General features: G+C 48.3%; 1 protein-coding gene across 1 annotated transcript in view; it reads right to left on the reverse strand.

The window, feature by feature from the left end:
• The window catches only part of CSMD2 (CUB and Sushi multiple domains 2), a 161,582-nt gene that overhangs the window by 123,668 nt on the left and 10,256 nt on the right, over positions 1-27,658 (reverse strand). The window contains 3 exon segments of the mRNA XM_055704884.1: positions 10,600-10,782; positions 18,645-18,757; positions 23,915-24,018. Coding sequence (XP_055560859.1) covers positions 10,600-10,782; positions 18,645-18,757; positions 23,915-24,018 — 400 coding nt within the window.

A 27,658-nucleotide genomic window follows, 5' to 3' on the forward strand; every position in this document is an offset into this window, starting at 1 on the left:
TGGTACCTACCCCATGGCTTTCACTATTTTACGTATGGATGCTTTACTCATCTTTTCCCCCACCACCCCCCTTGGTAAAATCCATTACTTGGAACATATATCTCACTAATTCCTGGGAAAAGGACTTCGCACACAGGATGAGACTGGTTTTAGTTTGGCATTTATGCAATTATTTGGTTCAATGCTCACCCTCCCTTTGTTATTTTCCCTCTGTCTTCCTTCAACACTTAATGGTTTCAGATCAAATAAGATGGACGTTGCCATGACGTTATCAAGGCTAAGAGCTACACAATCTATTTCCTGCTCCCAGCAACAAAGAGAACAGATTAAAGAGAAAACAAACTGCAAAATATCCTCAGGATTTCGGTTCTTTACTAGATGCTGAAATATCAAGGGATGCTGTCAAATAGTTCTGTCAGCATCATCTTGGTATAATCTGCCTAGAAATACTTATTGAAAACAAATGCATTCACATATAGAGAAACATCTCAGCAGTAGGAACCCCTCACAGGAGCTAGGTATCTCATGAAAAATTTTAAATCTGAGGTGGTAAATTAGCATTCATACAGGACCTACAGCATCACACCGCCAGCAACAGAGAGGTGCAGTTGCTAGCGCAGCTATTACGGCACAGCGCTGCTGGCTCATTTCAGGAAATAAGAACAAAGAACTTGCTGACAAATGAAAGCAAAGCAGAGTGAGGCAAGAATATAAAATTAACCTGGGCTAGATAAAACAAAATGACAGATTAAAAAGTAACAGATAAAAAAACAACAACACAACAACAACAAAACAACCGCCCAAAGGTCTCCGCTGCAGGGAAGTAAATGACATATTTGACTTTCCATGAAATAACAAGTGTCGCAGACGGCCAAGGTGCTGGCTGGGGGACAGAGGCCACTGTCCCACACATCCAGATCCCATGGCCGGGGCAGGGTACCACAAAATCTGCTCGGTGCAACGGGGAGCTCGGCATCGCCTCCCAGCGCAGCACATCCTACCCAGGAAGCCACAGCTGATCCAGAAGATTTGTTAACAAGATCACAGTGTCTGTGACAGGAAGATTTTCTGTATCTTTTTAAGCAGGAGAGGTCTGTCTTCAGCATGGAAGGGGGGTTTTGGCCTGGGGCTGCACTGGCTGGCAGCGGGATCCACGTCAGCCTCTCTGCTTTCTCAGAAGGGCTTTGCCGGGCACTTGGATAAAAGCAGAAGGTGATTAAAAATATGTCACAGACAGCGAAACGCACTACCAGAACGAAGATGATGGCCCCCAAGAAAGGCAGAGGACAGCTGAGCGTTACCTGCCTCGTACTGCTTTGTGCATCCGAGACAGTCGGGGACAAAGTGTCCCCGAGGAGCCACCGGTCCCTGGAAATATGACAGACAGAGGCCAGCCCTGCCGCCGGCTGCCTGTCCGTCAGGATCGCCGAGTTAGCAACGTCTGAGGCCTTGGGCCTCAGAGACTGAAATTAATATTTATGATCAAGAAATTGAGGTGGAAATTAGTATTTATTACCGTTCTTAAATGTTACGCGAGGATGTTTCATTGTGTGCACAGCACAGGTCTGAATTTATAACCCTATACTGATCTTTGTCAATAATTATTATGACCGATCAAGTACTGCAAAAGCAATAAGAAAAATCTCTGTGTTAAATACAGCAGAAAAAACCCACAACAAAACTCAGCAGAAGCAGAGCACCTACCAAAGCCGACGAGACCCACACCACTACTGAGTACAAGGTATTTACTCAAGTCATCACAAACATCGAGATTCTGCCCTCGGAGGAGTAAAGTGGTGAGGAAATCGCTCTTTGCTTCTTGTCTTAGAACGTCGGGTGGGACGTACAGCCCCACGCGTGCGATGCTCGCGGCTCAGCGGAGCACGGAGGCACGCGCCCGCGGTGCAGCAGCACGGCTGCTCGCCTCTGCAGCCAGCCAGGAGCAATTTCTGCGTTTGCCTGGTCAGCCAAAACACAACTTGCTTCTCTTCTGCCTTCAAAAGCTCCTGCCTCCTCACAGACCATCTCGCTTCTGCTGCCAGGCGTGCCCGGTGGCCCCCGCCGCTGCCTGAATCCAGGGCTGATCCCGGGGAGAGGGCACCCCTGCAAGGCACGGGAATGGGAAAGGCACCCCGTTCAGGAGCCGAAACCCAAGCATGAAACCACTGTAATAATTTCAGTCTCCATGGAAACAATAAAAAGAAAATCCTGACTTCTTGCTCAGCTTTTCGGTATCATTCCCGCAGCCTCTCACCACTTGGGAGAGAGCTTAAAGACAGTAACAGGCTTTCTGCCCTACCTTTCCTTTTCAAAAGGATCCCTCCTCCGGGCATAGCTTGGTGATGGACTGGAAAAATAGGACCTCAGCAGGAGCCTGGTTACTAAGTGGCACGTCTCGCTCGGGGAAGTGTACAGCCCAAAGAGCTAACAATGCTGGAAGCTCCGGGCACCGCAAAATACAAAATACATTTTGTATTTCCCACTTTCTGTATCTGTTCTTTCCATAAACACATCTGCACCACAACACGTTTTTCCTTCTTAAAACCCTGAGGCACTGGGAAGGCAAGCGGGAGGCGAGGGAAGGGCTCTAGAGCAAAGAGTAACTGGGAAAACTTTTGTTGTGTGTGTGTGTGTTTCAGAGCAACAAACTCTTCGGCTTGGTCTGATGGAGCAGTTGTCACCGCCAGCACGCGGCTGAGCAGGTATATTAAAAAGAAGGAAAAATAGGGAGGTTTTGGGTACCAGATCTTGAAAGAAAATATCAGCTGTGAACTTAACATAGATGGTAGAGGACCCTCCACACGACAGAGCGCTACGACACGAAAGTTGGTTTCCCTCCTACCCACACAGAGCAGAAGCAGCGGTCGGGTCACTAGGAGGAATTTTCTTAAACTTACTGGAAGACGCTGCTCCACGCTAGGACAGTGTTGGGCTGCTTGTCTGCCAGGGTTTCTGCAGCCATCTGTCATTCCGGAGGTGCTCCAAGGCTTCTGCACGAAGACGAGCTCCTTTCCCGTGTGCTTATTTATTTTCAGCAGAACTCCCCCCCCTCCCTGCACTCTCCCTCGGGAATCGGTGGCAGCATCCACAAGGCGACAGAAGCCTAATTGCTGCTTTTTGGCAAAAGCCCCAAAGTGGTGCAGTGCTCTTGTTATGTACCTTCTCCTTTCTGCTCCTCCGGGGTTTAGCCCAGCATCCTCCCTCCGCTGCAGTGCTCAGCGCCGGCTGCCAACTGCTGCAACGCATCCATCTCCTGCAGCTGGGAGCTGCTCACGCCGCCGGCCAGGACCTGCCTCTCCACACCGTCCCACGGTCTCGGCACACCGCGCGCAGGAAGGATGAGTGCCGGAGCACCCGGCGGCTGAGGCGCCCCCGAAGCGTGTCACGGCCGGGGGGCGAGGGCAGCTGCACACTGGTGATGAAGTGCAGCAGAGGCGGCGCCAGCAGGTTCAACCACACGCGAAGCGAAGCTCGGGGGGAGCAAGAGAAAGAGCCTGAGGGATAAACTTGCCACACATCAACTCCACCTGCAAACTGGAAATGTCCCATTGCAGCTTTCTCGAACCCCAACCCCACACGTAAAGCGTTCAGGTACGACAAGGCAGGGGCGAGGGGACTCCTCTGCAGAGCAGATGGAAGGTGGCAACGGAACATACACCACAGTCCCGTTTTCTGGATATAGAAAGGGGACAGGGACAACCTCCTCACCTGATAAAACCAGTGAGCATCATTTCAGATTCAGATTCATGTAAAGAGAAGCGACCCGCCACGCTAAGCGATTGCTGTCAGGAACGGGGACAGATGCCTTGGCAGAGGACAGCTCGTTTATAGCAGCATGAAACCCTATCAGGGTAACAGTTCGACTGATTCAAGCAGGAAAATAACAAGCATGGAGAGAACCCAACGCACAGCATCCCACCGAGGAGCGCTGAGAGCAGCTCTGGTGAGCCGCCTGCGCTGCCACGGGGCCCAGCACCCCCCCTGGGTCCCCCCCACCAGCTCTGCTCCCTCTGCAGCAGAAGCATCCCTGCGGAGCACGTGAGAGCTGGCCACATCTGCTGGATCACCCACCCCCCTCACCCCACCCTGCAACCTCCCCGCTGACCCAGGCGGTCCGCAGCGGACCCCCGAGCCCCTAACAACCCGTTGGAAACCAGGAGAACACACGGAGCAGCAGCTCGCAGGAGGAGAATTCCCTCTGGCTTTACGACTGCTAGAAAGAACTCACTGGAAAAGTAACACCGAGGAGCAAACAGGCTCTGGTCTGATCCAGGGGGATGTCAGTTTTCCTCAGATGGAGACCCCAAGGGAAACTCGGCGTTGTGGCGTGCTGGAAGGCGCACAGCTCATCTGCGACAGCTCTCAAGGAGGAGCAGAAGGGACCAGTTAAGCAGCCCTCTTATAAAGTCACAGAGAGGGACACGGAAAACTTTCATCTGGGTTCCACCAAAACAATGCCTGGGTAGTTCACGGGGGACAATTAAACCCCCATTCATTGTCATTAAGAAGGTGCTTAAGTGCATTCCTGCCCAGCACAGCACTTCAGCATCCACGTCTACTTAAGCAAACATTTACATCGCGGCACTTTCATAAACTGCAATGCAGAACAGGGGCTTCGAGGGAAAGCGCCCTGCTTAAAATTAAGAAGGGAATGGTCTTACATGGCTGCAACCATGAAACAAGGTTGTTAACAAAAGCTACAAATCCCACATGCATACAGAGATCACGGTAATCCTGCCTTCATTTAATTTGCTTCCCTTCCTGCCAGGGACAGACTGGATCCCGGCGGCTCAGGGGACCGGGCTGAAGATAAGGAGCATTTCCCCGCCGATGTGCTGCTCTGAAGCCAACCCCGATCAAGGGCCAGCACAAGGTGGTAAAGGGTCCTGAAGGACACCCATCTGTTGCACAAATGCAGCAACCATCCAAGCCCCGGGATGTGGCTCCCCGGGCAGCCAGCCCGTTTCTCGGCAGCTTCCAGCCGCACGAACCCGGGATGCGACCGGCTGCTTGGCGGAGGTCAGAGCGGACACGTTTGGGTAGGTGAAGGTTAGCGACCAGTGCCCTCTCCCAGCTCGTCTGGCAGCGATAATTACTGTCTCTCTCTGCCATTAGATCTGGAAATTGTATCAGGGTGCTTCATAAAAGCATCAATCAAACAATAAACCCCCCCAACATGGCAAAACAGCTTGGAAATAAAAATTAATAGAATCTCTACGTTTCTTCCAAAATCCACTAAAAGCAACGGCATCTACCAGCAGATAAACAAGTCCAATATTAGCTAGAAAACCTGTTTACAGCAGGAGGGAGAAACATTTTGTGAGTTAACATCAACTGTTCCATCAGCAGTGCAAAAAGGAAGAGGAATTAAGAATAAAAGAAATAATATGAAGAGCACACAAAGGACCAGGTTTCATCAGAAGAGCGAGAGCCAATGCTACAGTTCTAAAGTAAAAAAAAACCCCTCCCTTATAATGACAGAAGTATCAACTGCTTTAAGGAAATCTTTCTGGAATTTCTGATTAAAGAATTATTGGACAATAAAGAATCATTCCAATCATCTTAACCATCTGCCTCCTTAATACAGACGATAAAACAATTCCTGGTTCCTACAGATCTCCATAAAGGAGTATCCAAACTCAATTTATGAATGTTTAGGTATGGAGAATCCATCACTGCCTTCAGTAGGCTGCTCCAAGGGTCAACTACTCTCTCTGTTAAAAAGCTATTATTTTTAAAAAGGCAAACGATGCTTTTCTCATTGCTAAATTAAGACACACACTTTTATCAAAATTACTCTTTGTAGGGAAGTCCCACAGGTTGCTGAGAACAGTGGGCAGGAAAAGAGAAGAAAGAAAGAAAAAGAAAACAACGGCCAACGGCCAACTTAATTTAGAACGAAGTGAAGACACTGTCAAGTAAAATAAAATCACATGGTTCTGTTCCGTATGTTGCTGGGAAAAATACCTACTGCACTTTGCACATGCAGCTGCTAATCCTGAATGTTTGTGCACGCAAAACGCTCGCCATCAGCTCAGAGGTAAAGCCTGCAATCTTTACAAAGATTATTCAGCAGGTATAATAGGCCAATACGGGATTAACAAAAACCCAGGAGTAATTACCACTAAGGAGAAGAGAGATTTTATCCTGCTATTAAGGAAAAGCAGACGGTCAAAAGACTGGGGAAACCCCCAGGATGGTAACCCCTCCGAAGGGGTGCGTGGGGCGACTGCGTGCCCTGGGCCTAGCTGAGCTGTTGCTGGAGCCAACTCAAAGGCATCTCCCAGCAACGCAAAGGATGCTCAGTTCGGTCTGAGAGAGCCAACGCACCGTTTGCAGCAAGGCAGCCCAGCTCTGCAGCGTTCACGGGCACAGCGCTGCTTCTGCCCCGCATGCCGGCACGTCCCAGCACCCGTGAGCAATGGGTGCGGGGAAATGGGCTGCGGTTGGGGCTTTCAAGGGAACAAGAAGGGAAGAAAGCGTAACATCTGCTCCAAAGCCAGAGAACACCACACACAATTTAACATAATTTCAATTGGAAATGCTTTGGGAAATGCCTTCTGCTCTGTTTAGAGGAATATTATGCATGCCTACCGCTCCAAGCAGGTCTGTAATGCAAAGAGAGCTTATGATAACACAACAAAAAGCAAGTCACTGGAAACTAATGAGGATCCTAAAGCAAGACCAAAAGCCCTGTAACAGCGATCAGCTCAAGAAGGAGTCCAGGAGTACTCTGAAACAGCACAGCTCACATCGCAGCCCCTCCACTTAAATGCACACACGGATATATACATACGTACACGGGCGCACATATGTATCGCCAGCCTCTGTGGAGTTGCAGTCAAGCGACGCCAAAAAAATACCCCTCAGTTCAGGGCAGAAACCTCCTCCCCCAAGTCTGCTTGATGCACTGCAAGCAGAACATAGGCACTGCTTCACTTCTCTGTGTTCGTTACCTTCAGAACACGACGGGTCCGGAAAACTCGCAGTTTGCCAGTCTGAGATCAACGAACTAAACTTGTATCTGAAAATATGTTGTTTTCAGAAATTCCCCTCCCAGAGCAACTGCGACCCAGAGGACAGTTAGAACAAGGCAAAAGCTTTGCCTTTGTTGAGTGAGATGGTTACAAATGACGTATATTGTCAGGATAGTTTACGGCATAATTATCTACCACGTCAGATGACGGCGCTGATTGGCGCAAGGCAACCCTCCAGCTGTAGGTGCAGGACTGAAAACTCAGGAGTTGTAGGTGACAGACCCACCAGGGCAGGGCTGCAGGCAGGAGGAGGAGGAGGAGGGGAGCGAAGCTGCTGGAGAAGGGTAGCAAAGCACCTCATGAGACTGAACTGCTGCAGAAAACCCCTGGGCGCACCCTCCCCCCACAGAGGGGGTGTCAGTCCCCCCCCCCCCCGTCTGTTGCAAGGAAACATAAACCTCGTGAAACAAATCTTTGGTCATAGAAAATGTTTTGTAGTGGGGCTCTCTGTTGCAATAGTCCACATAAAATCGGGTAATGAGTTTCTCCCTACTACACATGACTATGTTTAAACAGTAATTCCAACCATGAATTTGAAAGTTATGGCACTACTGAAACGCCCTGCTCCCCGACTAGGTCCATCCAGACTTTCATCATCATTCTCACTGCAGTAACTGAACAACTCACCGGCTTCCCGTTATAGCTGCAATTATGGGCTGGTTCCCCGCTCATAGGCTTAATAATCTCCTCTGCCACAGGTAACTGTAGACTCCAGTTTGAGTATTACATCCCTTATGAGTTCCTACCATCAGAGCACAAACTTCATCAAAGTAGCACAATGGTTTTCCTTAGGTAACATTTATCTGCAGGACACCTCCGAAGCCCACGTTGCTGCCCTTCAAGACTTCGGGATAACTGAAGCAGCTCTTGGTACCCCTTCGTAGCTCTGCACAAAAGCTACGGCTCAGGTTAGCCTGGGTTACAGAACTGCCTCAGCCTTTGTAACTTGGAAAATGCAAGTATCCAAACAAAAACCGGGAACTATGAAGCTGATTTGAGCACTACGAGGTGCTGTGGAATAGGAAGAACGAGAGGTCTTCAGCACCCAGTCACCACCGGCACCCAGTCACCACCGGCACCCAGTCACCCACATTGCACCGAAGCAGAGCCCAAGCTCCGAGCAGACAGCTGGACTGACCGTGTTCCTGCACCCGGCTCCAGCGCTCCAGGCTCCAGTTGTTTGAGGTATCTCAGCTCATGAGAAAAAAAAAAATAAATCTGCACATATACAGCAAGGCGAGGGGGAACTCGCTTAGCAAGGGGTTTGTGGAGGGCAAGCGCTACCAAGGGCTTGCAGAGTTTCTCAAGCGCCCTACGTGCTTCACCCTGGCCGGTTAAGGGATGCCACGACAACAAAGAGGATGAAGATGGAGGGTCTGTTATCGTGAAGGCACAGACAGTCACGAATTAAGAACCCGCTGCAATAAGCAGATGCATTACTTAAATGGTTTGCGTTGCTTTGTCATCGAAGCCCCAGGAAATGAGTTCTCCACAATAAATTCTGTCTGCTCATAAATCATTTGCTCAGGACAGCAGGATGCACCATAGCGCGCTGTTTAATCTCCGCCTGCATTTGTCACGCGTTTGCAACCAGAATCAGAAGCACTGAATTGTTTGCATATTCCAACTAGCGGCACATAAATCAGGTTACCTTACTTCCCCACCTCACGCCCAATACATCTAATGGTCTCCCAACATTTACAGAGGGTTTTTTACTAATCCCCTGACAGATTTCATGCCAGGTTACACATTTTGTCATGCAACCGCTTCCGATTCATGCACGCTAATATGATGCTGTCTAGAATAAAGGCAGGCGAGTAAAGGTGGGGAGAGGGCTATGAAACACTTTTTCCGCTATGTACATGTTGCCTTGTTGATTCATCAATTGCCAAAGCTGGAGGGCCACAGAGAACAGAACACAATGGAATTATTTCAACTAAAAGATTCATGCCTGTGCCACGCTTTGCACGAACTGCCGATTAGGGCTTGATTTCAGTATCTACCTACAAAAAAATAATCCTACTTTACTGGTAAATCTCTTTTCTATACTGCTATGATCCAACCCTGGGCACAAACTATGGGTTTAGTCTCAGTGTGAACTATCTGCAAGAACCTCAGCCGAAGCACCTGCTGTTCAAACTCATCTGTACTACCTGGAAACAAAAAACCAAACAACTTCTGACCCTGAGCACAGAAACGGCCTAATATCTCCTGCTTCAAAGCTAACCAGGAAAATTCAATTTTCCTCATCAGCATCTTTAGCTGATTTGCTTGCAGAGAAAACCAAGTAGGAAGGGAGTCAGGGCATCTGGCAAAGGCAAAACTCAAAGTAATTGCTTCCTTTCCCCAAATAGACCTTTCTCAAATGCTGGGAGATGAAATTAGCCTTTGAAAAAAGAAAGGCACTTATTTAAACCGTCTTCCCACATTCTCCCATAAATTGCCAACGTAGGAAGGCTAAACCTCCCCCTCGCTTCTCCCACAGCTGCTGAAGATCCCAGATTCAGCTCCGAAGTGACAAGGTTTGCTCCCCGCCAGCTGTGTCAACTCTTGGGCACGGATCAGCTCCTGTCACACCACAAACAAAAAATATTTTGTACTGCGGCATTGAACCCCAGCACACCTATTTATCTGCACAGCGAACCCACCCTGTAAAAATTATCAGTTCTGTTTCCTCTCTATCTGTTTTCACCACACTTCTGTCCTCTCTGTGTTGCTCAGCTGGATTGTCCTTTCCTATTTTTTTTGTTAGGATCCATCTCATTCCCCAACGCTAGAGCATCACTTCAAAAGTACAGACATTAACGTACCCAGCTAAGCAGAGGTGAAACAAAAAAAAAAAAAAGATTTTGCTCATAACCAACTGGGGAAAATACAGATACTTTTGCAAGTTTTAGTAATGTCCAAATATAACATTGTTTGTGAGCGAAGGTTCGGTCAATATAATCAAGCAGATTGCCCAATGCATCTTTAAAGGACAGCGAAACCATTAAAACCCAGTGGGGACTGTGCATCTAACTTCCATTTACAACTGGAAATTTTATCCTTGGTCACTACTGAGAGCATAATATCCTTCTGCTGAGAACTCATGCAACAAATTAAAAAATGAGGTCCAGCAGCAGGGAGCCTGAATATCGTCAGATAACGAAGGAAAATTAAATGCCCCAAAATAGAATCAAGTTTTAAATTGTTGTATTTTTTTGTGTCCGTGTCCATGCCTCCTGCCTCGGACACGAAAGCCCTACTTTCTCTCCAGAAGGGATGCGAACCCGCACAGCGAGAGGGCAGGGGGGCAGAGCAGAGAGAGCTCGTGGTCCCGGTGCGAGCCCAAACGTCTGTCTGGATGCTGGTCCCCGCTGCGCATCCCTTCCCTGCTGAGAGAAAAGCCCAACCAAACCCTCCCCGTGGCTTTGGTTAAGCCCAGCAGCAGCTTGGTGCCATCTCTGCCGCCAGGAGAACGTGCCCTGCCCTGGGTACCAAGCACAGCGCACGCACGCACGGTTTACACGACCACCTCACCACACAAGGATGATGGGTTAGAGCCGACTCCTCACTGACTTACAAACACAAACTGGTTTCTGAGCAGACCACTGGCTGCTCTTTTGGCAGGTAATTGTTTTCTGTCCCTTCAACTCAAAGGCAGGCTGGCACTCAAACTTCAAGCTGTCCCCGTGGCGAAACGTGGATCCTTCTCTCCTGCCGTAGGCTGGGATCCCAGGATCACCGCAGCTCCCTTGGTCAATCTCTGGAAAAAAAGAAAAAAGAAAAAAAAAAGAAAACAGAAGTTGCATGGGGGAAGGCTCCGACGCTGAGCTGGTGGGATCCCTGCCGTCACACGGCATCCTGGCCTCCCCCACCGTCTCACGGGAGGGGGTCAGCAGCGACGCAGAGCGCAGCCGACAGCATCCCAACATGCCAGTTTTACCAGTGCCACCGAAAGACCCTCCTAAAAACCTCCCCTGACCGCTTCCTCATCCTCCAGATAATCCCAGCCCACTGAAGAACACAGCGAGACCCGAGGAGATCCTCCCCTGCCCCTGCTCCAGGGACTTCTGCTGAGGCAGACGGACCGCGTCTCCCTCCACGGGAGCATCCTTCGGCTCCTCCGGCCGAGGGCACGCCGCTGGGATGCCTTAGCGCCATTCCACGTCTGCCGTCTTCCCCTTCCTGCCCCCGTTCCCATCTCCGCGTCTGGTCCCGAAGCCGCCACCATACTGCAGGGGAACGCAGAGGTTACCTCTTGCCGCGCAGGTATTTCGACTTCACATAAATACAGCGCACTGCTATCTGTTACCTTCGGCTCCATAAAATTTCATTTCAAATTCATACCCCTGCCCTGTGTCACATTTAGCTACAAAACCTCATTCCTCCTCAGCCTGCCGAGCGCTCCCACACTGTTTCCCTGCTTCACATGCATCTCATCGTTCACGTCCTCCTGGTTTTATCCCCATCATCTGCGATCAGCCTCGCTGTCTTTTCTCCCCATTTTCAATTTCTTACACCAAATTGGAAACTTCTTTTATGACAGTTTCTTTACAGAGGAAAACGGCATAATCTGAGATTTGCATTACGCCATCTAATATTCCAATTTGGTTTGAATAACAACAAGCACCTCATTATTATTCTGACTCCAGGCAACTTAGAGACAGGTGTATTTTGAATAGAAGTCACAAACAAGGCACCTAGCTTCTGCTACTGCTGTATGCACCTGGAACTAAAAAGTCACTGCCACATAATGAAGCGTTCCAAAAATAATTTAATATATATTAATATGATAGTTTTCATGAAATAGGTGTCTTTTTTTTCCCTGTTAGTGAAAACAGCTTGCCAAGATTTACGTATTTCCCTGCCAACTTGGAAAATCCAAATGTTTCAGATTTGTACTTGCAAAGAAGGGACAAAATAGAACAGTTTGGACAACAAGATAGTGTTGAACTGTACGTTACTCTCAAAAAAAAAAAAAAAAAGCAGGAATCAAATCGTGCAAACGATGAAAAAAAAATTCAGCTTTAAAACTCAAGAAACAGCAACAAGATCAAAGGGTAGCATGCATATTTTAAACACGTATCGTGTCCTGACAGGCACGGGAAAACTGGTAGTGCCTTCTGCTGCAAGTCAACAGCCTTTAAAAATTCACCTCTGGCATTCCTTCCCTCCCCACACCTTGAAGACTTGAAATGCAGGAGCAGCAGGCGCCGCCGCGGGCACGCTGCCTCGGCCGCCTTCCCCCAGCGCCCCCATCCCCGCTGCCACCGACGCCGGCGGCACTGGGTGCCCCGGGGAAGGGAACGTTGAACACCCCGGTGCCACCGCGCTGTTTGTTCCTTGTTTGAAGAGATGGCCAGAGTGACACAGCGTGGCTTCCATCTCGGTGGGAGCAAAGTGTTCAGTCACCTCCCTGTCCTTGCCAGGCTCCTGCGCTTCCACCCAGAAACAACAAAACTCCTCGACAGACACACACGTTCCGGCCCGCAGCTCACTCCGGAGAGGGAGCCCCGGCTCCTAAAGCCCACGAGAGTTTTGCCATTAGGCAAAATTTTTGCTATTTGCCTGGAGGAGCTCCCCTCCGCACCTGCCCCAGAGGGATGGTGGCCACGGGACCTCCGCAGAGATGCTAAGCAGCTCCAGCAGCAGCCAGAGAGCTCCAGCGTGCAGCATATGCTGCTTTTTACAACAAGGACATGCTCAGGCTACCAGATACTCGGGAAAAAATGCAGCTGAGCAAAGAAAAAGAAATCCCTTTTGACCCTCTGCTAAGAAAGAATAAAGGTGCCCGAGATGCTCTCGAGGCACCGACTGTGTGGTCCCCCCTACGTGTGAGCTTCTGTAAGGGGACCAAGCATCCTCAGTCCCATCAATCCACCGATGAGGAATGGCACTGCAGGTGAGAGCATGGGAGCCTGAATCCTCAGTGAACCCTAGGTTCCTCAATCACTCGAGCACGCCGCACCAGCCCAGCTGGAACATTGCCACAGAGTGAAACCACAGGCTTAGGAATGGGAGAGAAACGAAGAATTAGAGCTCACACTTCCCACCGCGCACGTGGTCTCCTTGTTAGCGGCAAGCAACCAAAGCTAGCGCTTCTCATTGCATTAGGGAGGGCAGAAAACGGGATTTCTGTCCTGAGAAAATCCCCCGGTTCCTACATCTCTTTTCCTACATAGTAAAATTCACTAAATATGTAGCAGGGCAGAAATCCCCCCAAAAAGAGCGATTCAGAGATATCAAAACATGTTACTTCAATAAGATTGAAACATTTATTCTGATGAATGTTTAAGTAAAATCGTTTTCACATTAGAATAATAAAAGTCAAAACTAAACAAGAACATCTAAATCAAGTGTTTTGACATTATTTAAATGAAACAAGTCGACATGAATCTTTATCTTCCCCATCAAATATGATATCATGCAGATAAGATTTTGACAAAACAGCATTTTCGAACAGAAGATGTTTCACCAGCTATTTATGCTATTTGTCTTCTGGCTGTGGGTGGAGAAACCGGGTCCCTTGGCTCAGCACCGCGGTGGCTGCCCACGCTGCCAGGGTGACTCAGGAGAGCGAGAACCTCGCTGTTCCCTCACACCGCTGCACCGCAGCCCAAAACTGAGGCCACACTTTTCCTGGAGTTCTGGGGGAATTCCTGCTCCTGCCTGACCTGGCTCTGGAGGAAAAGAAGAGGATTTTGCAGCTGCAAGCACTGTGCTAGGAAAAGTTCGGTTTCGGGGAAAAAATATCCACAAGGTGTGGGACCTGTAAGCACTTCGAGGCTATAGGTGTGGAAATCACACAAACGTTACCCCCAGTCAGAAAAGACCCTCCAGAAAATATTTAGCCTCACACACATTAATTTGTACATATATTAACTTTGCTGAAACTATGGAACGCTGTAAGCTTTCCGCCCGTACCTGAAGGAACCAGGACCAGGGTGCTTGTATTGCCTAGTTCTTTTTGTCGATCCCAGTGATGACATAAAAAGGATCTAGAGAGGAAACCCCATGAGCAGGAGGAGATCAACTAAGAAGGAAAAGCCATTTCTGCGTGTCTTTGCCACATCCTTCCCATCTAAAACCACCGCTGCAGGGCGAATGCAGAAACCGAATCCAGCAGCCTCATTAAAACCCTGTGGCATAACGGCAAATCGCTCCCACTACGGTTTATACAAGACTTAAATACAAGTAACATGACCCGGAGAGCACTTGAGGTCAACCCATCATAAGCTAAAAGCCTTCCCGTCTGTTGGGTCAGCAGTGCTGCAGCATGTTTTATGACATGAGTCAATACATTTAATGGAAAAGAGAGCAGGAAAGAGCAAAACACTGAAGTTTTCTGAGAGACTTCCACCACCAACAATACTGGGGGCTTAGGCAACGTGGAACCTAAATAAAATAATGTAATTAATGAAAGCCACCTGCATGTTATCCGGGCTTCTCGGTGAAACCTGGGAGCATTTCACTGGAGAAATCCGAAGGCAGCGCTCCACGCCAGGGAGCAGGAGCTCAGCTTCGAAAGCTAACCCTGCCCAGCAGCAGCACTACCTGCAGATGTATTTTTTTCCCCTCAAGTCCCCTAGGATCAGGCAAGTGAAGACGGTATTGATCGCTCTCAATTCGACACAGGTAATGTGTACGCACACCCTTACGCGCAGCTTGCACGCAGGCGTCCCTGCAGAGTTCCGTACTCGCGTATCACACATGTACCCCCCGACGTGGCCACCCAGCGAGCTCCCCCGACCAAACACCAGCCAGTTTGATTAAACCCAGAAAGGTCAGCAGAGGAAATCTTCAGGCTCCAGCTCTGCAGAGCTCCCTAAGCCTCTTAGCACCGCGGGGCTACATTTCGGCTCTAAAGCTAAGCTCCTCAGACCAAACACTTAGTCAGCGTTTCAGCAACAATAAATATTGTTTAATCATCCCCTGCCTGCAGCATGCTGGTGGTTCGGGACACAGACCTTAGTCAGCGCTACCCAAACGAACCAGCTTCCGACAGAAATCCAACCGAGATTAGCGTGCGTCTAGGAACCTAGTTCTGATTTTAAATTATTACTTTACATGAATGATACATAAATGCAAGGCTAAATTAAAAGCCGGCTTTGTTCTGTTTTTCCATGGTTTAATATTTCTGTCTCTTACCACAGAATTTTCAAGTGCTGATTTACTTTTATACTGTTGCTTGTAAGAACCTCAAGCTCATCGGTAACGGGAAGACTTTTTCCCCAACACTTCCCCTGCGAGGAGGACCAAGCATCTTCAGTCCCATCAATCCTCCGACGGGGAATGGAACTCCAGATGAGATTATGCAAGTCTGAATCCTCAACGAACCCTAAATTACTCAAAAACCTTTGAAAATGTTACCCGGAGGAATTATTTGTTCCCAACCGTTACAAGGGGTTGACCCGGGAAATTTCACACCACCATCCTGACGGCTGCGGAAAGCAGTGGCTCCAAGGGGAAGGCACTTTCAGAACAAGACATCCCAGATTAAAGGAAAGAAGGGAGAAGATAAGGCCCAGGACCCCAGGAGGCTGTAAGCCCTCCCACAAGTCAAGCACTAAATTGCGGTATCAATCAGCTCGCTATGGTGGTGAGAAAGAAAAAGACTTTTCCACCAAAGTGGAGCTTAATACAAATTTCTTCTGACAAGCCCTGGAAGTCCAAAAACATCGTTCACTATTATGAGAGAATGCCTGTTTAAAAGGATAAACTGGCTGCAGTTGAGACATTGGAGATTTAGAAGTAATCTTCATGAACATTAATGAGCCAGATCCTCAGCTGGTAAAGACTGACATGGCTTAATTGAAAATCAATGCTGTCGCACTGATTTACACCCACCGAGCATTTGCTCCAAACGCAACCAGTCTTGCAGTGTGAAGATCTGGAAACACCCGAATCCAGATACCTTGTGTTTTGCACATTCTTCCTGGAGTTGAATATATATATATTATATTTTTTACATATTTCTCCTGGAAAGCACGAGGACCTGGTTGGCTTCCCCCTCCCCGGCACCCTGCGCATTAAGAATCTGACGGCATATTGCCCTCCTCAGCACGTTCCTTCCAACAGGTCCTTGAATCTCTGCATCAATAAATCTCTTGGGCATAACTGTTTCAGCACTAGCAACAGGCTTTATGATGGCATTACGCTTAAAACGTACACTAAAACTTAGATGTTTTAGGATAGATGGCTATTTAAACATACTCTATAAGCAATACTCGGCCCTTCTACCAGGCAGATTTTTGGTCTTGAGTTTATATAGCTCCATTAGCCGTAATTTTCCTTTCACAATTAGGAAGACGTGTGGCCATAAAACTGATACGGAAACTTGTTAGTAAGTTGCATATAATTTCATAACGTATTTGGCAAGTGCTAATTGCCTCTTACTTAAATGTCTCTTTGCTTTGTAACTCCAAGCATTTGCAAAAACTAAAACCTCTGGATAGTACCAGTATGGACCTGTGCTTTGGGCATGGAGTGGATTTGCTTTGTTCATGCACAAAGCCCTTGTGCAAGGTCAGTAGCTGCTGTACAAAACCTGCAAAGATGCCCAGAAACAGGAAAAAAAAAAAAAGATATGAACGATCAGCAGAGCGTAGGCTCTGCTTCTAACACCTGCAAAGGACAGGCACCCCCCAGGCAAGGGTTCCTCCTTCAGCGTTCAGCAGCAGCAGCGCCAGAATATTCCTTTTTTTTTTTTCTTTTTTTTTTTCCCTTCCTTCCCTAGGACACCACAGGCATAGAAGAGCACGGCAGAATAGGCGGCAGCTGTGCAGGGTAAAGCTGGTGAGCAGGGAAGGGAGAAGAACATTTGACACTGGAAGTTCCATACGACAGGACTCCAAAGCAGGAATGATAACGGTGATCCCCAAACCGCCCGGTGAGGGCACAGGGAGCAGGAGCAGCTCAGCCTTGCTATAGATCAAACTCCCAAAAACATCCAGGCGAGCCAGAGGAGGACAAAGTCACGCTCCTTATAGATCCAAAGTTCACAGAAGATGAACAACAGCGTAAGGAAGTCCCTGTATCATGTGCTTTGCAGCTTTATGTGCTACGCTACAGGGTAAACATCAGATGTATCAAGAGGCTGAAAAAATATATCCGCATCGCTCTTTGGATGAGATTCACAAGGCTGCGGAGCGCTTTCAGCCCCCACAGCTGGCGGGCAGGGGTGCAGCAGCGCGCTCCGCCAGGCTGCCAAGGATCAATCGCAGCCAAACGTGGCAGGAGACAGACATGGCAGCTCCTGCAGACAGTGAGCTTCCCCTCCCAGCCAGTGAGACTGAAATAGCACCATTAAGATGCTCCCTAGACAATCAGGCTAGATCTGCCTTCTCCTCCTTTCAATTCCATTATCTCTTATCCACGTCCCTCCACGACTTTTCTGCTGACCTGGTCCTGTAATGCTGTAAATACTCCAGCATCATGACCCAGTCCCCGCTCCCGGGCACTGCTCAGCCTGCCTGGACACGCTGGCATTCACCCCAGCCACGTTTTCGGGTAGGTCAGGTCCCTTCAGGCTCCCAAAACTGCGGTTACTTCAGTGTCACATCATCAGCACCACGATGGGCAAGTCCTGGCCTGAACACATGAGGGCAAGTCCCAGAGAAACGCTGTTAAAAATGAATGAACGCTAATGTGCATTTAGGGCCCTTGAAAGCAAGATTTCAATGTTAGTGCTGATGTCGGTGGAAGCTGCTGGTACTCAGGCACTTCAGGAGCAGCCCCCATACCTCGATGAAGATTTATGCGCCTACTTTTAGGTGTCAGAGACAAAAGAGTAAGCCTTCCCTGGCAGCAGCAGGTCACAGAGAAAACAGAAAGGCATTCAAGTGCTTTTCGAAGAGATTAAAGATGACAACAATACCAAAAAGAAGCTGACAGGGAAGTGGAAATGTTCCTGTGAAACGAGCTCCCCCTCCGCAGGCACGAGGCACTGATGGGGGATGCAGAGCACGTTCTCCAGAGCGGTGCTGCAGAGGGTGCTAAGCACCCTAGGCGCTCACATCCAATGTGGAGACACAAGAAGGAGATTCCTGGAAAAATCTAAAACCAACTCAACCAAGAATCTCAGAAAAGCTTCAGCCAGAATCACCAGTCACTCAGGTGAGTGAGGAGGAACACTTTTCCATCACCCTTCCTCTAAACCTGTAAATACCAACGACACCAGCAAACACAGCAGCTTAAGACAGACTTCAGCATTCATGTCCTAAAGCATTTCATGAGTTCCTTCTGAAAAATCCCAGCATTAACTTTTCTTTCACTTGCAAGACTCCAGACTACCCCAAGTTTAAAGTTCCACTGATCGACTGGAACCATTGATTACTTGATCACACTTTCTCCCGCAGACGCAGCCTGTTGCCAGCAGCTGAGATTCACCAACTCTTTTCCAACAAAGCAGATGAAACGGCAAAGAAACATTACCCACTCCGTCTGCTTTCATGGAAAAGCTGTTCTTACTGCAGCAAAGCTTCAGTTTTAAGGAAAAAAAAAAATATCTGCAGAGCTTCAATATATTTAGAGAAGCCTCTTTTTCTCCCAAACAGCTGTACCCATCTCATCCCTCGTCCCTTGAAAACAGCTAAATTCTAAGAGTGAGAGAGATGCCTGGATTACCTTCATACGTTGCTTTGAATCCCAGCAAATTGCTGACACTGTCTGTCTGGAAGAGGAGCCACATCTGGTGGTGCGTGCTAACGATGAGATCGGGAACTGTGGTACCTGTCAAGCTGTAAAAATAAATAAGAACAAGTAAACAGCCTGTACATCTCCCCAAACTTATTATCCCACCAAAATAAAGGCTGCGTATGCCCCTGGGGGAGCAGAAAATAATGAGAGCAACACCGACACAATTAAGGATAACCCCAAAACAGAACACTGTCCAAAAATCTGATAGATTTTCAAGACTGATGAGCCTCTCGGTATGTTTGTGCATCCTACCTAAACAGGGAGCCTTCTACCACAGTTAAGGGTCGCTATTACTACCAGCGCTATAATAATTACAATTTAGTACCATTATTACAATGTATTATCCAGCATCAGTAGTAATAATTTCCTTCCTCACTGAAGCAAAACGTAAGCAAACAAATGAAATTCCCAGAACCCATACTGGTGACTGAATCCTCTTAACTGCCTGTAGAGTATTTGCTAGCATTACAAAAAAAAATTACCTTCAACACATTCTCGGCGACATTTCTATCCTCACAGACAAGTTTTCACAACAATGTCAAAAAACCAAACCAAAACAAAAAAAACCACCCCAAAAAAACAAACCCTGGAAGACAAGGCACGAGCCTCAAATCTGCTGAATGCCCTGTGAGCCCTTGAAAATTGCTACTAATCCAGGCGGTACGGGATGCTCAGGACATTGCCTACCCTTCAAGGAGACTCTTAGGAGAGCTGAAGAGATTTAGAAAAATGTCACCAATATATCCGTATTTATGAGCCGTGCGCGGCTCTCATTCAGCCTTTGGGATTAATCACCTCGTTGCGGTTCAACACGGCTTTAGAGTTTTATCCCCCACCCCAAGCGCCCGCTCCGACCGCGGCTCCCACCCTTCCCTATGGAGTCACGGTGGGAAGGGATGGTCACAGCGTCCGTAGTGTCACGTTGCCCGTCTCAGCGGCAGCGTTAAACGTTATTATACTACGGCTGCCAAGGTATCATTGTGATAAAGTTATAAATCACCTTCAGTGCAACTGCTGTGAGTGGATAGGTGTTTATTTTTCCCCGTAGTGTTTGCTTAAATCTAAATACATACATATGGATGGGCATGGCTTCTGCCTGGCGCCGTTCTCAAGCACGACAGCAGCACCTGAAAGGTTTCTTGATAAAATTGATCCCCAAGCTCTCCAGGCAGAATTATTGAACCCAGCGCTGCAAGGGAACACACCCAGCAGCTGTGTGTTGATAGCATCCTGTGAGGAAACGTAACTCGCAGCCTCCGGGCATCCTTGCTGCCATTCCCAGCTTCCCGGGAAACCAGAGGCGGTACGGCCGAGCTGCCAGCGCCTGTGTGCCGAGAGCGAAGTCAAACGCCTGCTTCAAGGGCTGTGCTGCTTTACCGCTCCTGAACGCCCTCCTGAACGCCGGCCACGTGCTGAGCGCCAGGTTCTCTCCAAGACCCTTCCAGGGATCTAACATGGATGGGACCAACTCCACCGGACACACAACTCTCCTCCCCATCCCGGAGAACTTCTCACCGCATACGCACCGGAGACTACGGTAACGTCCGAAACCAGCCACTGCTTGAGCTCTGGCCGTGGAATCTGAGGGGTGTTTTTCCCTGAAATCCCATTCGTGTCTCCCAAGCCCATCAAAACCTCCCAGTTCTGCCCCCACCTTTGCTCTGTTCCTGCTTTGACCTGCATCAGAAATTCTGTTGAGCCCAAGGTGCCGGCAAATTAAGAAGTAATCTTGTTTTAATGACTGTTTTGCATCCAGAGAGTTTGATGGGAGAGGCAGATGAAGTGCTATTGTTGATTCTCCTCAAGTTATTTAAGCAGCAGACGGGCAGGAATGAGGAACATACCACAAGAAAAACCTTCAGAAAAAGGCACTTCAAAGGTTTTTGCATGCTTTCCCACTCTACTGTAACAAGCTGAATGATTGATTTGGGGGCTTGTTACTTTAGGGAATAAAATCCTCTCTGCCAGTCGGAAAGCTCAGCCTAACAATCTGTTATGTTCTCCGAGATGCATCTCGCAGGGATGCGAGTGAGACTGGAAACAAATGGTCCTTCACACCTCAGCCTGGGACAGCGCCCGCTGCCACGCAGGCGGATTCAAACGTCTTTCTGCAGTTGGAAGGCGGCAGGACCCAGTTCCTCTTCAACATCCGAGAATAAATCAAGAGCAGTAATAAAACTGGAACTCCTGCCTTTAACAGGGTGAGGTTTCTGCACGTCGATTCCTCCAAAAAAAGTACAGCTCGTGTCCAGTGGATGCATCCGATACCGACAGTGGGTAAGAGGGCAGCAAATGCTGAGAAAAGTTGTCCACCACGTTCATTACGAAGGGAGTATTTCTGCGGTCTTCACAACTCTCTCACATTTCATTAGTTTTCCACTTACCCTCCCAGATCAAAAATAAATAAATTTCCCTGTCTGGATTCAGCATCAGCAATTTAACAGAAAGTTCTCCTGCCAAGAGAGAAGATACCAAGACACTACACCTTTTGCAGACAGGCTCAAGATATTCCAAAATTGCACTAGCAAGGTGTTGAGTAGCTAATACAGAGTGAGAAAATGTGGAATGATTAAAATCAAATTGAGGAAAATCTTCACGGGCTTTAGACAAACAGAAAGGGATGGAATGAGAAATCATTTCAGCAAGTTATTACAAACTACTCCCCTGGCAGTAATTTGCACATTTTGACCAATCAGCTGTGAAATGTTCTGTGACACTTTAATTACAAACACTTTTGCAATAAACAGACCTCACATTTATATACATCGCAGGTTAGAGTTGCTGACCTAAGTATCACCGGTGTTCACATTCGGAACAGAAACGTATGGGAAAACGAACCTCGGAGAAGGAGAGGTCTTGGAAAGAGGCAAACATTAAGATAACGGAAAACGGAGTGGGAGGCTGATTCACGTAGAAAAACAAGGGAGGAGGAAGAATTAAGAAAACCGCAGAACATGACACGCTCTCTGCTACCTGGGAAGAGTACGAGCGCTTTGCTAGAGCAGCTTTTGGGGAGTCGTTTGCTCTTGCATAAGGTGATTAGACAGAAAAGAAGGGAGACTTGCAAGTCAAGACACTTAAAGCTGGTGGCCTTGGGTTCCAGCACCCCGTTCACTGCTCCAAATACTCCCCCCAAGAGTCAGGGTGACTTTTCCCTCCTCCTGCCCCAGCATCTGGCTTGGCAAGTTCCCCCAAGCCGTGTGAGACTTTGACAGCCACCACCGCCTTACCTCCTCGCTCCCAAGCGGCAAACGAGACCCCAGGGCGGCGAGCAGCCAGGCTTCCCGAAGCGCTCCAGACCCCAGCACCGTCCCGGGGCGCAGCCGAGCTCCAGGATATGGAGCAAAATACCTGCAGGTGCTCAAAGCCGCCCTGAAGTCACGCCGTCCACGCCAGCAGCACCCCGCTGCACTAGCCCAGTGCCACGTGTGACCCGTGCCTTGCTCTGCACCTCCACCCCCCGTGGCACGGCGGTACCTGCTAACGGCATGCTTGCGGCACGCAACCGGCATGCTGGGAGCGAGACACATCTCCCAAAGTGCTCCGATGTATAGCACACCTCCCACAGGTTTTAATTTTTTAATCTCCCCACAGCTACAGGGTATTCTGGATCTCCCTAAAGCTACAGGGTATTTCACTTTAATGATTCAGAGAACCTACAGCAGAATCATTGCTATATCACGATATATGATATCACGAATGATACACAATTACGTCTGAATGACACACAAATTGATTTCTCACCGACCCTTCAAACAAGGAACAGAAAGACTTTATCAGAGGAGGGGCAAACATAAGTCATTAACATCAGCAGGTTAATGAGAATAAACGGCCCTCAGAGATGATCAAGGCTCACTCTTTTTCAACGGTGGCATTTTCTACAGGCTGTTGTAAAAGATCCTGACTCACCCCTATGATACACAGGGGTCCATTTCCACTACAACCCCCCCTCCCCAGCACGGCGTGGATTTGGAGTGAAGCACGCTGTATGTAAACCTAAAATTTGGAGAGAAAGTTTAAAGGAGAAAAACCTCCCTGTGTGTGCTCAGGGCCACCCTCCATCCAAACCCGGCGGTGCCAGCACACGAGGACACGCTCTCCTCGGAGAAGCCAAGAGCTCCCACCGACCTCAAGAGAGCCTGGAAAACCGCAGGCACCACAAAACGATGGTGACATCCCATAAAACACGTGGGTCAGGGAAATCCCTCGCCCTCGGTGTAGCAACCCACAGCTCCTGGGCTGACACACTCCCTCCAGCCTAAGCCAGACCCACCTCCAGCTCCTCAGCCCTGAGGGTGGGATGGCGATGGCCAGTCCAGAGCCAGTTCCCCTTTACTCCTTGTATTAGCTGCACTGTAACACAGAGCACTCGGGCTCCGCAGCTTTTACAAACGATAGCCTGACAACACGGCAATCCTTTCTTCTACAAACTGGCAGCATCGGAGATTTCATCGCTTCCTTCAGCACAGCTGGACTAGCCCTGTACTGATCCAATGTCCTTTCTTTGGAATTAAAATCAGAAAAAAAGAAACCAGCCCCAAGCAACCACTCCCCCCCCCCCCCCAAAAAAAAATAAAATCACCAAAACAACCCAAAGCCAGCAAAAACCCAAATATATTTAGGTAGGAGACATTGATATAGGAACATCCGGAAGGAACGTAGGACTATCAACGTTTCTTTCGACCGAAGGAACCTCCATGGAACATCCTATCTACAAACGAAGGGATATAAACAGAAGGGGATGAACCCTCAGCCTTCCAGAAGTGTGCGTCACCGTTTACACGGGTGCACACCGGGTGTAAAACGCTCAGGATGTCACCCGAAAATAATGGATTTACAGCCACTTTGCACCGTTAACAACGGCCGCACAAGGAGGACAGCACGGGGGAGAGGGATCCCGACTGTCCCCGCTTTCTGCCCGATTTGCATCTTCTCTTGTAGCTGAGCTTTAATCCTGCTCCCCCAGCTCCTGGACAGCCTCAGCCTCCCCCAGGGGCCCCGACAAAGGCAGGGAAGTGAAGCAAGGAGGCAAAAACCCTTCCGTCAGCGGCAGCCTAAGAGAAGGCGACGAGGGCAGAGCACCCCAAGAACAGCCAGCTCCGCCAGCTGGGACCCCCGCACCCAAACCCACTGGTGACATCTCTCCAGGCACAGCTGAGGTGTGGATTTCTCACAGGGACAAAGGACGTGCTACTTACACGTAAAGCACAGTTTTCTGGTCTCCGACTTGTCCTCCATCACCCACTGTCAGAGTGTCATATCCTCTTTCTAGTTCAAATTCTTCAAAGGTGAGTTTGATAACCTGGCAAAGATGCAGCACATTAATATGAGTCAACTGCCAAGGTAGCCAGCAGATCCTCTTGTCTTGTTTATTTATCTGTTTGTCTATCGAGAAGCAATTTATAAGAGCATTAATATCTTCAGGACATCACCAAAGGTGACCGTCCTCACTTTTTATAGCACTTCTTTCCAGACAGATAGAGCTCTTACTGAAATTACCACTCAGATTTTTCTGCTTTATCTATTGATTTTCTAGATGACTTTATTGATAAAGATATGTGTGTTGGGATTGCAGCATGCTTTTTTTTCCACCAGGTACCGCTACCAATTCTTTCACAAACCCGAGACGATGGTGATGGATTTGAACGGGCACACAGGCAGCCCGTTAGAGAGTCTCTCTTTTGCTCTGTGTTGCTCAGAAGGTTCCCCCTGGTTTTCAGACGCTTCTGTCAGACCAAGAAAGACTTTACCTGAATTACCGCTGGGGTAGCTCCAGGAAACTTCTCAAGCTGCCTGCAAACACAGTCGTCATCCCACCTGCCCACAGCTGTTTCCTTCCTGTGATTTCTCTCCTGCTCTATCCAAACCTTCCACCCCCACTTGATTTACGCAGCCTCGACATATCATGTAGGAGCAGAAGTCCCACAGAAGTCGAGAGGTTTGTGTTCCAAGTCTCTTAGCTGCTTTTTAAATCCCTATTTTCAAATCACTTAAAATTACCACGTGACCTAGGGGACAAAGGTCCTTATTCCAGCCTTGGACAGGGCGAGCCCACAGAAAAGGAAGGGAACTTATTTTACCGATGTGCTTTACAACCACATATACAATCAATATACAAATAAACCAATGGGAACTTTGTTGCTTGGAACTTTTTAACTGAGTGAATCCAGGAAAGCACATAAACACTTGGATGCACCCAGACCTTTGTATGAGTGCCTGTAAACATAACACATTTCCTAACTTTGAACAGCCTAAGCTACCAGAAATTTGTTTTCACACTACTCTTTGCTATTTCACACAACACAGAGGTTATCAAGAGTAATGAATGAGAAGGACCTACGTGTGTGCCAAGGATCACGGAGACGTGATGCCACCCTGCACCTTCTGACTTGGGGCAAGGAAGCAAGGCACAGGAAAATGAAAATCCTCCCCTTGGAAATTCTTGCCTTTTGTAACAGCAGCATCTCCTGCAAACACTTCAGTAGGTGTGCAATCACAGAGCGATAAAAGTCCCAAAGTTAAACCCCAAAGCAATAATTAACTGTGCTTTATTAAAGGTGAGTGTGCCCTGCGGTCTCATCGAGGCTTGTATGGACTGTCTGGGAAGCTGACAACCTTCTTCTGTCAAGTCACCCAACTTCACCCCCTTAAGAAAACACCGATTACTCAGACATTGAATGGCTTGAACGTTCCTTAAAAAACAGTGAGTGTATATATAGCTCAGACTGAAGTGTCCTGTGCTACTGCCTTCTACATAGAAATGCAATTAATACTTTTAAAATGCACAGAAAAGCAAATGAGGTATCTCAGCCGTGACACTCGGAAAATAGGGTTTTACCAAAAAGCCCCAGGATCGTGAAACGGAGCCTGTGTGACACTTCATGGAAGTCTGGAACCATTAATTTTGTGGTAGTACCAAAATATTAACCTGTGCAGATTATTACTAAACCATGTAATGATGGAATAATGTAATTAATAAAAAGAACACGGTGCTGTAAAATGGCACACATCATTAGTTAAATCAGTCATTCAAGTAAACTGCATTCTAAGAAGTCTGACCCTAATTAAATAACTAATTACATTCTAGTATACTGAAGACTGTAACCTTGTGGCACAGGAACAGGATGCTGAAGACAATATTTGTTTATCCACTTTCCTATTTTCTTTTTGGCCTGAAAGCTGAAAATTATTTAATGATTCATTGAACAAGAGACCTACCAGCACACACAAATACACAGATGACACAAACCCTCAATTTTAAACTGCTGAAGTGACAGGAAGCAATTAGAAAAGCCAAGAAAATAGGCTGTAGTATGACACCCGATTCTTAAGGCTCTGGACTGCAAAGTGATTTGCAGCGCAGTCACGCACGTAGGAAAAACCCACAGTAATTCTCTCCGTGGAGAACAGCACCTCTTACAGTGATATTCAGATGCTTTACAAGCTCACATTACTCATCCCCCCTTCTCCCCAGGTCCCAAGCATCTATCTTCGTTCGGGATGAATCATCCCCTGGAGGGGCCCATCTCTCTCCACCGACCATACAAGACGCTTGGACGGAGCTTTATTTGGCTCGCCAGGCTCCAGGTGAGAATAACCCCAGGAGAAGTGTCAACCAGTAGCATCCATTATGTCAAGAAGGTTCAGAAATAGTTTTGATGCAAATTCGCCAATTATCATATGCATTTCTGGGCTCCCAAGCGATTTGTTTTTCCACCGTGGTTGAAACAGATTCCCACGGTACTGGGGACCAGCGAGAAGCCTCTATATGCCGAATCCCGCAAACAGGTTTGATGCCCCGCTCCGTATAGGAAATCATTCCAAGCTGTCAACTGAAAAGCACTATGCCTTTAATACTGTTTATGTAGGTTTCTGAGCAAACTTCGAGGGGATTATGTAGCTCAGTGAATCTGGCTCGCAGTCCTTTTCCAAATATAGAACAGATGACTTGCAAATGAGTTCTAAATTCAGCTCGGTGGTTTTCCCATCGCTCATATTAAAAGCTTCATATAACAGGACCTGATCCAAAGACCACTCAAGTCAATAAAAAGATTACCACCGACTTCAGCAGGCTTCAGCTCAGGCCCATAATGCTTTTTATCTTCAAAGTATTTTACAGGCATTTTAATTAATTCATCTCCAATCCTTCCTTCACCCATGCTGGGGAATGTGCGATGATGAGATCATCCCCTTTGCTCACAAAGGCGACGCGAGTCAGAGCGATGAATTCTCCAGTTTAGCACCCCGTTTCTAACTGGGGCCATGCTTTAAGCCAGCGAGAGGTTCACGTGTACTTCCCAGAGGCTGCACGACACGACTGGTGAGACAGGAATACCAGTGACCCACCTGGCACCAGAACGCACATCCCAGCAGCTCCCAGTGCTATACTGGGTCATGCACAGGTGAGCTGCTGCGGTAGCACACACAGCCAGCCTCGGGAGAGGTCTGCCGGGCGAAAGAACCCCCCCACGGCAGCGAATTTACTGGCCATCTTGTATCTTCACTGCTCAGATATGACCTGGTCTGCACAACTCTGCTTTCCGGAGCCTTAATGAATTGATTTAAGAGCAGAAGACGCAAAGGGCAATGGGCTGGTTTCCAAGCTTCCCGAGGAGTGCCCGAAGGGGCTGCAGGGACCGCGTGGAGCCCCCGCCGGAGGAAGGGCATCAGGCTGCAGCTCCCGACAGCCGCTCAGACGAAGAGAAGCAAGCGAAGCGCCGCGCGGGGAACCGGCAGGCACGGCAGCGGCTTTCCCAAACCATTCCCGCGTTCCCCCTCAGCCCTCCCTGCTCCCAAGAGATGGGGAGTTTCTCCCTACTGCAACCTACACGTCCAGGATGAAACACCCCGAACCCAGAAACCCTTTCTAAACCGATATTGCTAATTAAGTACTACCGCTTCAAAGAAAACGAAGATGGCAGTCTCTTTACACAGCTAATACA

Source organism: Falco cherrug, chromosome 3, assembly GCF_023634085.1.
Source record: "Falco cherrug isolate bFalChe1 chromosome 3, bFalChe1.pri, whole genome shotgun sequence".
Taxonomy (NCBI): Eukaryota; Metazoa; Chordata; class Aves; order Falconiformes; family Falconidae; genus Falco; species Falco cherrug.